This window comes from Crocuta crocuta, unplaced genomic scaffold (assembly GCF_008692635.1).
Source record: "Crocuta crocuta isolate KB4526 unplaced genomic scaffold, BGI_CrCroc_1.0 scaffold111, whole genome shotgun sequence".
Taxonomy (NCBI): Eukaryota; Metazoa; Chordata; class Mammalia; order Carnivora; family Hyaenidae; genus Crocuta; species Crocuta crocuta.
This window is the reverse complement of record NW_027527611.1, coordinates 2,252,857-2,266,879: the sequence shown is the minus strand read 5'-3', so window position 1 is coordinate 2,266,879 and position 14,023 is coordinate 2,252,857. Positions and strand designations below refer to the sequence as shown.

The 14,023-nt window shown below is 46.5% G+C and overlaps 1 protein-coding gene across 1 annotated transcript in view; it reads right to left on the bottom strand.

Annotated features, from left to right (window-relative positions):
• Positions 1 to 14,023, bottom strand: part of CSMD1 (CUB and Sushi multiple domains 1) — a 1,564,948-nt gene that overhangs the window by 48,339 nt on the left and 1,502,586 nt on the right. Inside the window, exons 52-53 of the mRNA XM_077771883.1 lie at positions 7,538 to 7,711; positions 5,974 to 6,147 (exon numbers count right to left, since the gene is read on the bottom strand). Of these exons, the coding sequence (XP_077628009.1) occupies positions 5,974 to 6,147; positions 7,538 to 7,711 (348 nt within the window). The remainder of the gene's footprint in view (positions 1 to 5,973; positions 6,148 to 7,537; positions 7,712 to 14,023) is intronic.

The following is a 14,023-nucleotide window of genomic DNA, read 5'->3' as shown; positions in this document are numbered from 1 at the left end:
GCGCCCAAAGAAAAAAAAAAAAAAAAAAAAAAAAAAAAAAAAAAGAGCAATTTATGATTGTTTTCCAAACACATGAAAGTTATGCTTTCATTTTTATCAATACCTGGTAAAGATGAAGTCAGTTGCGATTCGGGTTCACTGCAAGATAAACGCTCTAATGAATTAGAGCTGATTACAACTGATTGCCTGACTTTCCTGAGGGAATATACATTTCAGAGGCCTGAGGTCGTGGTGGGAAGACAGAGGGCCTACTGTACCCTGGGCAGCGGTGAAGAATTTCACAAATACTGGTTTATCTCGAACTCACAGAAACCAGGGAGGAGGGTGTATTTCCCTGAGTGTCCATGCGAGGGAACTGATGTGAACTTGACCGCTGACCGTAGACCCCGCACGGACTCATCCAAGATGACCGATCTGGAGAGCTCGGCCCCACGCAGCTCCGGCACAGGCCACACCGTGCTGCACACTGAGAACTCCAAAGGGCGGACCCCGTTCCCCTTCCGCCCCCGGAGACTCCTCTGCCAGGGGGGATCTCAGGGCGGCTGCCGGGGGCCGCCAGCCCCGACCTCTTCCCGCTCTAGGAGGGAGCTTGCCCCACGCTCCCCGGGCCCTGGCTTTCAACTGCTACTTCTGGCTCCGCTTCCCCACAGACCCAGAAGACAGGCGTTAAATGAAGCCACAAACGTGGGACTAGTTCTTGTCTTTCCCTCAATTTGAAAATTTTGCCATTTAAAAATTCTGATATCTACGATTATATATGGTTTTTCATAGACATATAAATGTATTCATATGCGTAGTTTCTTTATTTTCTTTAAAATTTTTATTTATTTTTGAGAGCGAGAGAGTCCAAAGCAGGCTCCATGTTGTCAGCACAGAGCCTGAAATAGGGTTCAAGCTGAGGAACTATGAGACCATGACCTGAGCTGAAATTAAAAGTCAGACATTTGATGGACTCAGCCACCTAGGCACGTCTTTAGTGAATTTTTTTATTGTTTGCTTTTTTTTTAATCCTCTCTAAGCATAACAGAAATGTCACTAACCCCATATTTTCTTCACTTTATCTTCATGTGTGTAATCACATAGGGACATCTATTTTATATCTCTGAATTTAATTATTTTTATAAGTAAGAGAGGAAAAAATGTCTACGGTTTGTACACAATATATAGATATTATCAAGAATTTGGGAGGAGAAATCAAGCACAACAGTACGCTAGCGTGAGACAGGACACGCTAACCTTTCTGTGGAATTATTCAAGGAAGCACATAAGACAAGAATCAGGTTATACTGCAATAGGCATGGAGAATCCCTGGTAATTTTGTTTAAAAAGTAGATATTTTTCTTACCTTCAATTTCTTGAGTTTCATGACATTTTTTTCCCCCTAAGGCTTCACTGCCTTTATGAGCCTGTCCTCCTTGAAATCATGTTTTCCCTGGTTTTATAATAAACATGTAAATTCTGTGCACTAGTGCCGGGAGCCGCGCCGGTCTCTCTGGATGGCAGTCACAGCAAGGACATGGCAGTGTGTGCACAGCTTCTGCCATGAGAAATGAAGACTAGTATCTCCTTCTGCTACTACTGGCTCGTGGTGGAAACGAGCCTGCTGGTATTGACCAGGCCTCACGATATTCCATATCAGACCCATATTCTGAACACAGTTACCTCATAGGAAAAGCATATTCCTGCCTTTACAAAAGAGATTTTAGATAAGAGCTCTGTGGATCATTGTCAAAAGGTTCTTCCTATGGGCCTTGCAGATCCAAGACTTAGATAATAAAGGGGGTTAAGAACACAAGAGTTACTATTGAGCCTGGTCCCATATCAGAAGAGCCTAATTTATAGTTAAGGTACAGACAAGTACCGAACATAACTTACTACTTGGTGATGTATGGCAGCCCCTTCCTCAGGGCCTACATTCCACAGACACCCTCCCTTACACTGGCAGCTGGGGTGAGGATGGATAAGAGTAATTAAAACATAAACCCAGATGCAGAGACTGATACATATAGAGCCCCCTTGGTAGTTTCCACAAACTAACCAATTCAGAATCATTCATCCTCTTGAGAGCCAGACAGACTGACTCCTAACTTATCTTTATCTATATACAATGTAACCTATATGTTATCCTGTCTTTCACTAAGAGCATCCTGTTATTTCCTTGGTCGTAAATTCACCATGACTGGGATAATTCTGCAACTGATATCACAAAAGACCTCTCATTGTAAGAAATTCCTTTTCTCTGACCTCATATGGTTGTTGAACCTTTAAATAAAGACACCAAAACCGACAGGACAGAGATGCCTGCCTGGTGATCAGAAAGAATCTCGGGGCATCTCTCACTCTCTCTCTCGCCGACACCGTCCATCCTTCAGGGACCCCTGGACCTGCCGGAGCCGGCGCGGCCTCCGACACACTAGACTGTAGCTCTTAGCTCATAAATGAAGGAAACAAACAAACAAAAATAAATAGAGAACAGGAATATGTGAGCTGAAGGCGTCTTGGAGATGTTACGGTGGTTTCCAATCCACTCCATTGCTGTAGGGCTGCGTTTACCAGACATTCCTCTACCCCTTCATCAGAGGTCCTGGGAGGAACAGCTTTCAAAAGTAAGCACAAATTGAGATTCTCTACCATAAAAGGCAGCACCAAGAGAAGGAGAAGATAAGCCAGAGTAGGAGAAGAGATTAGCAAAGGAGACGATGGATAACAGACAGAGAACTCTTAAAACTCAGTAAGAAAACAAGAAATCTGTATGAAAAATGGGCTGAAGGCCTTGAGCAACGCCTCACCGAAGAAGATACACAGAGGCAAGTCACCACAAGAAAAGATGCCCCACGTCCTATGTCATCAGGGCAATGCAAATGGAAGCACAGGAAGAGCTACTCTCCACCTGCGAGAATGTCCAAAATCCAGAATACAGACATCACGAAAACCCTGCCAGGGGTGTGGGGCGACACAGCTCTCACTCACTGCTGGAGGGAGCGCAAAACGGCACCCGCACTTCGGAAGACAGTGTGGACAACATTAAACATGCTCTTACTATACAATCTGACAACCACACTCCTTGGTATTTATCTGAAGGAGGTGAAAACTCCCTATTGTGTTCACACAAAACTCTCTACAGGGATGTTGACAGCAGCTTTATTTGTAATTACCAAAACTTGAAGTGCCCAAGCTACCTTTCAGCAGGTGAGGGATAAATAAACTGTGGTCCATCCAGACAATGGAATATCATTCCACACAAGAAAGAAATGAGTTGTCGAGCCATGAGAAGATATGCAGGAACCCTTAGTGCATATTACCATGGGAAGGCAGGCAGTCTGAAGAGTCTACATACTGTACGATTCCAACTATATGACCTTCTGGAAAAGGCAAAACTATGGAGACACGAAAAAGGTCAGTAGTGGCCAGGGGTGAGTGGGGGAGGGAAGGATGAACAGGTGGAACACTGAGGGTACTTGGGGCAGTTCAGCTATTCGTACGATACTATCAGGGTGGATACATGTCGTTATGTATTGGTCCAAACCCATAGAAGGTACAACACGAAAAGTGAACCCTAACGCAAAGTACGGCCCCTGGGCAGTGAGCTGTTACTACAGATTCACTGACTGTAACAAATGCACCATCTGGTGGGGAATGTGGACAATGAGGGGCACTGTGCACGTGTGGGCAAGGGAAACGTGCGAGATCTGCATCTTCCCAATTTTTCTATGAACCTAAAAACTTCCTTTTGTATTCTCTAAAAAATTAAGTACAGTCCTATTATTTGAGAAAATGGAGAAAGGTAAGGAAAGGCAGAATTAATACTGAAGAGGGCACTACACATCCCAACATCGAGCTGTGCCCTAGGCTTCTAATGGACCCAGTGTGGTATCCAAAACCCTGAAACCCATTAATAAATGCCACCATTTAATCTCCACTCCTCTTCTTCTGTAGAAGCTAGAGGAAAATGGAATACGGTTCCCCCCAAAAAAGTTTGATACGGAAAATCCACGATTTTGAGTTCATCCCATCTTCCGTCCAGCAAGCATATATTATGTGTCAGATGGATGATGTCTCAGCAACTGTGGGTGACAGTCTGCCTACCTGATTGGCGAACTCCTCTGGGTTCCGTGTTATCCGCTCAAAGGTATGAATGAAATTACCTGTCTCTGGCAGAGTGTAGCACGGCATTCGGAATAGAGCATGTGCTTAATACATGTGAAGTTGAACAGAGGGGCTTTGGGGGAAGAGGCATAGAGCCTGTGTGGATGTCCCTGAGACATCAAAGGCACAAGTATGCTGTACCCTGTGTCAAGACAAACCGGACCAAAATTTACAGGCGTTCCAGCTTAATCACTGTTTCAGGTGTGCTGTTGCTTTCCTGTCATACAGGTGGGGAGAGCAGTGTGACTCAAGCTGCGTCATCTCCATCTCCGTCCCTGCGGCCGCGCCCCGCCGCGGCTGCTCTCATCCTGGCCATGTCTCACAGGCGCGCGCCCTCATGCTTCCCTGTGAGGCGAGGTAAGCCCTTCAGCTGTGTTCTGCACCGCGTTGAGAAGTATTTGGGGTACGCCCGAGTGTGCTGACGTTCAATGCAAAAATGCAAGGAGATGCCACCCAGAAGCCAGCTTCCTGTGCTGGTACGCGCCCTCGGAGATGCCCCCAGCTCTGGTCACCCTCCTCCGTGGCCCCTGGCTCACACAGCTGTTAACAGTAATGATGATGATGATGATGATGATGATGATGATATATCAGGTACACGTGTCAGTTTTCAAGCTGCCCAGACCCCACCCACATTGTCATGGGACCAGCAGGTGCTCTTGCACAAAAAGCTCAGTGGGAAAGTGCCCCCGCACCCCAAGCCCCAGGCGCCCAGGCCCAGCCACAGCAGAACCGGAAGTCTGGTTGGTGGGGACAGTGAGAACAAAGGCCCAGGGTCTTTCTAGTCACGGCAAGTTTTCCTCTACACCGAAGTAGTGTGAATCTAAGACTAGTGTTTAGAGGGAAGTGAAACTCGGAGGCTTCACCTTGTCCAGCACTCCCGTGTAGGCTCGGACCGGAACTCTACTGTCTGGTAGCCACATTTCACATAACTATTTTAAAGAATTGCTCGGGTCCCATTCTGCTATCATCTCATTTGGACATAGCTCCCTGGGGACCCCCGTGGGAAGGTGGGTGACTCAGCCAGAGGAGCTCTCACTCTCGGGCTCCCATACCGTTCATCTCACTACCATAAATTCTTCACCTCCACCCTGAAGTACACTTCACCTTCAGCGTGCAAGACGTTCTCATGGAAGGCAATGGAAGCTGACCCTTAAATAGTATGTGCTCAAACCTCAAGAAAGACAGAAACCGGGGTGCCTGGGTGGCTTAGTCGGTTAAGCGTCCGACTTTCGCTTAGGTCATGATCTCGCGGTTCGTGGGTTCGAGCCCCGCGTCGGGCTCTGTGCTGACTGCCAGCTCAGAGCCTGGAGCCTGTTTCAGTCTGTGACTCCCTCTCTCTCTGACCCTCCCCTGCTCACGCTGTCTCTCTCTCTCTCTCCTAGAAATAAATAAAACATTTAAAAAAAAAAAAAAGAAAGACAGAAACCCCAAAACAGCAGATCTTGAAAATTCAGGTTTTAGCTGAGATCTAGGTGGTGATTTTTGAATAAATGAATGGGTGGGAGAAAGGAGAGAGAGAGAGATTTAAAAGCTATGAGAACTTCCTAAATGCTGCCCCAGGTCTAGACGCCCTCGGTCCAAAGATGCTGTAGAGAAGGACAATGGGTGAAGACAAAGGGAAACGGGAGAGAGGCCTCCTTTAGGGTCCTAGACCATTCTGATGGGACCCCCGGCAGCGTTCCCCATTATTCTCACACTGTCTCCCCCCTGAGCAGCGAGAGCATCTGTGGGGTCTAGTGCCTGAAGCGCCACACAGGCGGGTCCTCTGGGGCGTCGGTCAGCCCGCCAACCTCGGCCTGCGGGGCCCCTTCCGCGAGGCCCTCCTACCTCGGCAGGCGGGCAGCGCGCTGCTCCACTGGCCGTTGCTCCGACACTGGGCCCGGGCGGCGCCCTGCAGCAGGTAGCCCGTGTTGCAGGTGAAGTTCACCACGTCGTTCAGGTTGAACTCGCTGCCGTTGGTGAGGCCGTGGGCGGGGTTCCCGGGGTGGCCGCAGGTGATGGCTGCGTAGGAAGACAGGCCCACGGCAGTGTCAGAAAACGGATTCCACATGGACACATTTACAGGCGTGTCACACGTATGGGTTCAGAGATGGCTGTCAGACTCGTGGCAGACCGTGCTTACACTCGGAAGGAAAAACGGTGAAACAACCAGAAGCTGAACCTACAGGTTTTTACTATAATTATGGAAAATAACCCACATGTCGAAAATGTACTTGTTTATCTTACTAATTATTCTTACGTCATGACAGGACGCCAAGTAACTCTAGAATAAAGCGGTGAACAAGAGCGGGTAAAATTCTTACGTTAATTACGAGTTTTGAGTATTTTCCCCTTAGGACGCACCAGCTAATTGTGTGGAAATCCTCATTTGGAAATTATAGGGACCTGGCTGATAACTATAATTGCACATGTATCCATTTTTCCAGTATCAATGTAAACATCAGAAAATTAGCAAAATAAGCGTGCATACACAAACAGTAGCTTTCTTCGACAGTCCCTATTGTATGATCTTAGGAAATGTAGTGACCTGTCACTAATGTCATGCCCTAAATAACAGCAATACAAATCCCAAAGATATCCCTCAGAGGCCTTTTCAAAAGAAACACATTACAGTCATAAAACTGGTGTTTTCCTCCTCAATTATCTTGTCAATGGTTCTTTCTTCTAAGTAAAGCCTTCACCCTGAACTCTGCCCACTCACCACTGCACTGTCCTAGATAACACCTGTTATTATCTATGGCTGCATCCACACTTCCTCTGTATTATCCACGGGAAATAAAGAATATACTGGGAGAAAAAAAACCAATTGGTTTAAAACAAATTTTGCAATAGAGTTTTCAATGTCTTACAAAAACACTAGTCAATAGTTATCTTGGATGTTATAAAGTTTGAGGACCATCATTCCATGAAATTCTATGTCTTTCTTTAAAGAAAGGACTGCTTGCAAAACTCTGTAGTCTTGTTGAAAGAAAAAATACAAAATAACACAGAAGATCAGGGGCGTGTGGCTATTGGCTATGGAAAGCCAATCTGCAGGCTCAGACTCAGTGCCTTAGCCCTGCTATAATCAGCTTCTGTTTGCACCTTGTTTACCCTGTGATGAAATCAGGCAAATGCGTGCAGGACACCACTCATCCTGGGGTCTGTCGGAGGTGAGTGAAGGAGCACGTCAACTGTGGACCAGCATCTGGAGGTGCCGGAAGGGAACACAGGGGAGGTGGATGGGAGAGGAAGGGAGCAGCCCTGCCCAGAGTCTCTCTCGGCCCCGGTGAAGGTTCCGTTCTGCTTCACTCTGGAGCTACCGCATGTCTGTGCTGAGTCTGTGCCGGGACTCCCGACAGAGAAGGTAAGCAAAGGCAGCGCGCGCTGAACTGGTTCACGCGGTACTTACGGACGCAGACGGGGGTCTGTCCGGACCACTTGTGGTCCTGCAGGCAGATTCGAACCGAAGTCCCCACCAGTCTGAAGCCAGGGTTGCACTGATAAACCACAGTGTCCCGGTAACTGAAACCATCCCCGCTGATGTGCCCGTTCACGATGGGGTCCGGCGAGCCGCAGTGGCCGGCTGCAGACAGGAGCAAAACCGGTAAACGCTTTGCAGAATCTGTTTCTGACAACAGTACTGCACTCGCAGTCTGTTCACCTGTATTGCAGGTGACTTACACCACCGGGTGCCTAGCGTATCAGAATTTTCCCCATTTATATATAATTTTTTAATATAATTCTTTGCTTTGTAACTTGTTTATTTTTCTCAACAATGGTGGGTATCATGTTTGAAATTGCTAACATGTATGAATCGCTAATGAAGTTATTTCCGCAAATATGGTTTCCCCATGTATTTTCTTACTTATCGTTCTTACTGAGATTTTATGTTGTCTGGCTACTGCTTTTCCAAATAAAAGCCAAAAAAGGGGAAGAGACACTTGGGATTAATACTGATAGGTTTTGTGACCTATTGAACATGGGATTTTCAGGGCGAGAGAGTAGATCGTTAAACTACTTGTGAAATTTCAAAGGGAAATGAATATCAGAAAATACGCTTAATTTCTTTTCTATGTTATTTATTTATTTTGGGGGGTGAGGGGCAGAGAGAGAGAGAGAGAGAGAGAGAGAAGGAGAGAATCGCAAGCAGGCTCCATACCATCAGTGCAGAGCCCGATGAGGGGCTGAAATCATGAACCGTGAGATCGTGACCTGAGCCAAAATCAACAGTTGGATGTTTTAATGGACTGAGCCACCCAGGCGCCCCAGAAAATATGTTCAGTTTCACACATGTACATTTGCTTAGGTCTGAACCGGCATGTAGGTGGAACTGGCCTACAGCCAGTCGAAAGAGCCTAGTATTCAGGGGAGGGATGTCCTGGAGACAGAGCAGATTTAGGAGAAGCAAGATGACGGATGTTAGCTGAGCGCAAGGCGACTGAGCTTGGCCGTGAGAAGTGTGTGAAGCCAGAAAAGAAAAGGCAGGAAGATGCAGCCAGGATGGACATTCACACTGAAGGGGAGGTGAAAAGCAGAGGCTGGAAGGAATCTGAAATGTCAGAAGGTAATTAGCCGGCAAACGTGGTGTCCCACAGGCTTCAGTGATAGGGGGCGTCTGTGGAGAAGGAGTAGGGGACACTCAGCAGAAGGCTGGAGCGGTGTGACGAAATTCTTGGCTTGACTGAACCTCTGCCCGGTCCCGAGCCTTCCCACAGGCCCATCCATGCCCCTTCCTGTAAAATCCACTTTCAGCAAAAACTCAACAAAGTCAGTGGGAAGCCCCCACCCTCCACTGTCTGGGGGGCTCTCACTGTCCCCCACCCCCGGGGGAGGTCGGTCCGCCTGGCCTGCCTTCAGCCCCATCCTGCTAGGTCCGGTCAGCCAGAGCCCCCAGTACCCTGCTGTGCCCTCGTGGGGATTTCCCGCCCGGGACCCCCACCCCGCGTGACTGTGACCCCCACTCCCCATGCAGCATGCAGACTTGAGCTCCCCCCCCCCACTGAAAGATCCCATTGCTGTGACCCCACACCTATCATGACGGTACCAAACACGACTGCCTTCCCATCATCAGCAAGTGTCCTTGAACATTTTTCCCCCAAGAGCCATAAGGTGCCATGTGGCACAGAGGAAACTTGGAAGGGGGTGGTGGAGGGGGGCTTGGTGTGAGTGTCCTGCTCTGCATGCACCTTCCCTTCCCTTCTGTTCCAATCTCCTTCCCCCTCTACTCCTTCCCTCCTCACCTCTCCCTTCCTCTCCTATGCAAAAAATAGCTAATCAACAAAATAGGAAGCATTAGGAGTGCCTGACATTCCAAGGATCCATGTTACATGTGGGTTTGGGATACATATGAAGAAAAAGGCGTCCACCACCAGTTCCTAAAGGATCCATCCAAACCCCAAAGCTTACATTGTGAGGGAGCGACAGGCTGGAGTACATGCAGAGTACTTTTTTAATGTTTAATTATTTATTTTTTGGGGGGGGGAGGATCAGAAAGAGAGAGATTGAGAGAGAGAGAGAAATTGAGAGCGAGAGAGAGAGTTGGAGAGAGAGAGAGATCCAAGCAGGCTCCACGCTCAGCTTGGGTCCCGACTCGGGGCTCGATCCCATGAACACGAGATCCTGACCTTACCCAAAATTGCGAGTCCGACGTGTAACTGACTGAGCCACCCTGGCACCCCCATGCAGAGTGTTTTGATGTCGGCCCCCACCCTGTTCATTTATTCCCCAAACAGAGCACACAGTTGTCAAAGGTTTACACACAGCAGGCTACCTACCAGGTTGAGAAAGTTGCCAGATCACTGCCAGGCAACAATTGGAGCTAACTTCATCATTCCAGAAGAATTTAAAATAATAATCTATATTTCTACTTCCGACAGCATTTAGCAGCACTGTGTTCTCCCGGGTTTTGGACTAAGTGTATTAGCAACAAGTGACTCTGCAGCGCAGAGGGAACAAACCCAACTGATGGCTGGGTATCCCTGGTTCAACAACGTTTATAAGAAGTCGGGCCAACAAACTCACGCTAGATTTGGTTGATTCTTTGTCACCTTGACAGTTTTTTTTTTTTTTTTTTCCCATTCAGCCTGATCAATTAAGTCGGTTCTGGCAAGAGGCCAGATCACCTCCCCCAAACGGAGCCTTGATGCACGCAGAGAACTCAGAGGAGGAAGGACGTGGTCCTCGGGTTGAGGAATGAGCCTCTGAAGCCGTGGATATTTTCGCAGAGCACTGGCCTTGGCTCCACAGGCCCTCCCCCAATCCAGAGGCCACCACACGCACAGTGTGTCCCGTTAGGGGGGAAATGAGCCATTTCCCGATCCCAGTGACAAGGGCGAGTACAAGAGCCAGACGGAGGGGCAGCACCCGGGTGTGGTCCCGAGATCCCACAGAGAGCCCAGCCACTTTTGAGGGGACCATTAAAAGATCTACTTTCTAGAAATGAGTCTCAAAACAACACAATCCAATCTTCAACAAGAATGTGGGCCACCTAACTGCTGGTTGTTATTCTAGAATTACGCCAAGTACTCTGGGGGTTATTTATGAAGCCTGCCACCAGTCCACGATTTGGGGGCATGGCAAGTGGGGTGCTTAAGGGGGTGTGTGCCGATGGAAAGCCTTCATCATCTACAGGATCTGCTCGGCCTCATCCTTGATTTCGACAAACACCCCTGCTAGTCTCACTTTGACGCCTTAACAAGCATTTTCTTTCCACTGGAGTTTTTAGGAAGAGCACGTTTCAGTCTACATGATCTTTTGAAAGCCTGGCACAGAGGTGCTCTTAATGGTCCAGAAGGTACTCTTAATGGTCTGTGTACTTTCGTTATCGAAGGGAAAACTTGGCAGCCACACGTGGAAATGACAGTTCCTAACAGAGCCTCTCCCCTGACCTGTGGTTCTTTCAGTTCTCCGAGGAACTGGCTTTCAATACTGAAAGAACAGAGAGAAGGTCCTTCCAGAGCACTTCCATCGGCTCAGGGCCTGATGGGAAGAGTTCATAGCACTCTTGCTACTTCTGCCTCCTAATTTGAATATATGCAGACCGTGCAACTTCCTGATTGGAAGCTAAGGCGTACTGATCTGATTTTCACTCGACTTTCCAGCCCGTGTGTTAAAATGTTTTTAAAAACTCAAAATCTTAAACCAATTATAAGCCATTAACAAATATAGAATATTCACACGATTTTGCTTAGAACATTTAACCAGAAAATATTTTTACATTTGACATTATGTAAAAATATCATGGGGGGGGGAGGTATGTCAGGTAGAATTTGAGCTCAATGTACACGGGAGTCTCTTCCAAATGTAAGATTCTATGACTTCATGATAATATTGTGCTATATCTTTTGTGAGTTTCTTTATCCTTGACGTAGCTGCATTTTGTGTTAGATATACTATGTAGGAAGTATTTCTTTATATCTGCCATAGAATGCTTCGTAACTATCTTCATGCTTCTGTCCAGTGGCTAAAATGTATTAGTCACTCACTAAATACTTGTGACAGTGGACAGTGAGGTCATTTCCATTTTCAAAGTATATCCAAATCCTGCTAGGTGACAATAATTTAATGATGATTTCCTACTGGCCAGCAATGTTCTTGGAGCAGGGATCACACAGAAAATAAGATCCAACCACAGAGAGTGAAAACGCGATGGGAGGTCGAATTCGGAAGGGCCTGAAGGTGTGTGCATGTACTGGGATCGGGTAGCAAGGCAGGACATGCCTCCAATAGAGGAAATCAGAGACCCTGAAAAGGCAACATTTAAGGCCTGAAGGATGTGTATTCATTAGCCAGGTAAAGGTGATCAAAAGGCAGCCTAGTGGCTGACATGAAGAATTTTATTTATTTTTTAGTCTCTGTTACAGTATGAAGACTATGAAATTATAGGACTAAATTATCCCTTTAATGGAAGGGTATCCACTTCCCTCTGCTTATAACTGTACATATTGTTCTTTGCTTCATGCGTCTTCCACGATTTGGATGCATTTCACTACTACAAGTCCGTAAAGTATAAGTGATAACGAAGGATAAGAAAATCTATTAACTACAACATAAAAAGAAAAAAAATTCAGAGCAAAATATCAACTGATTAAAACGTGTGGTTTAATTAGATTAATTAATTAATTAATCTAGGTCTTAGATCTCACAGTTTTTGTTATTTTGTTTGCCCCTTTGTTTTTTTTTTTTTTTTTTTTTTTATTTTATATTTTTATTTATNGTTAACATTTGGCTTCCGCTTAAATACAGATCACTCACCGTTCTCTACAGGCAATTCTGTGACCGATAGAATCACATCAGGAAGTCAGTTGTTAAGAAATACCAGCTGGAAATGCTTTCAGGAAAGTGTGGGAAGAAAATTTGGGAGCCATAAGCACGTGGGCTGCTTTATTTCTGTGTCAGTCCGACCTGTGAATTTAGTACTCTGCCACCGAGCTGAGCCCAAGAGCACAGACTGGGAAAGGGCTCAGGAACCAGGCAGAATGGTAAAAACTGTAATTCCACGTGATTTTTAATTCTGTAGCCAGATAGACTGGTATAGGAATATCTCCTAAAGGAATTGCCAAATTTCCTTTCACTTCAAATACACATGAATTACCAATTCTATTTCTTTCATGGTTCCAGAACTTTACTTCTTCTACCTTTTCTTCACATGTGGAATCGGTAGGACTGTGGTGTGGGAAATTCACCAACTCTTAGAATTGGTTTCGGATCAGTAGCTGAATTAGGAATTCAAGGTCAGAGCAGGTGCTGCCCACTGCTGGGCAGGTGGTTCTCTGTGTTGCACATGCTATATAGGACATGAGTATCACTCACCTTGGCCTATGAATGACAAGGACTCTGGGAATTTCCAGAAAAACTGAGGTTTCATTTGTGCTGCAGTGGAAATAGCCAGGTCATAACATCTGGTGTATCACCTCCTTTGCCGAGTAACTGCTTTATGCTACAAGCTTTGAGAATAACCAACTTCTAGTTTATGCTAGTCTATATATAATGACGGCTGTATTACTGTTTTCATTTATAAACTGTTACTACATTGCACTTAGAATGCCCCGAATAAAAAAAAGAGAATTTCTTTTGACAATCTTTCTCTAAAGTTGGGTTGGGAGGGATAAAATCTGCCAGAGAAATGTAAAACAGAGATGGGTAGGGAGGTAGATAAGGGTTCCCTGCAAATGTGCCAGAGGTGCGATCGGAGGGGTTGGGAGGTGGCCATGCTCCCCACGGAGCCCAGCCTTCTGTGTGTGGTCTTGGGGGTCAGCAGGGAGGGCAGCACCACACAGCCAGCACACGGACACCAGGCAGGTCAGCGATGCAGGCTTTACCCACGACCGCAGGACTTGGAGACACACAGTCTCCTCCAAGCAGCTCTTTCTAGATCCATCTATATATCCCACGTCTCAGCAGGTGGTGTCTAACATTTCTGAGAGGACACAGGAGCTTGTTTCTGGTAGAGTGAATATTCTGAAAACGTGTTCTCGAGTGACCTGGATTCCTCCAGCATTGGTAAGGATTCTATCCATGCTTTCTGGAATATTCTCCAGAAAGCAAATCTCTGTTTTAGAGCAGAACCTTCTCCACATGTAGGATGTGAGTGATGTCCAGAGTAGATTCCTACGGTGTTTCTCTATTTGTTTCTCGTCCTGTAATGAGGCGTGCAGCCCACAACCTTTGGAAAATATGCCTGTTTCCACTGGTGACTTTTCCGAGGGCCTGACCCAGAGCGTCAGACGCCAGCTGGCGGACTTACTTTACTATCCCAACACATGCAAACGCTGAAGACTTCCAACTTCAAGAAACAATAACACCTTGGTTTCCGAGCCTAAGTTGTTCCAGAAACACATTTGTCATCCAAAGCACTCGTATATCAAAGCGAATTTCAAGAACCGTTGCTCCTGAT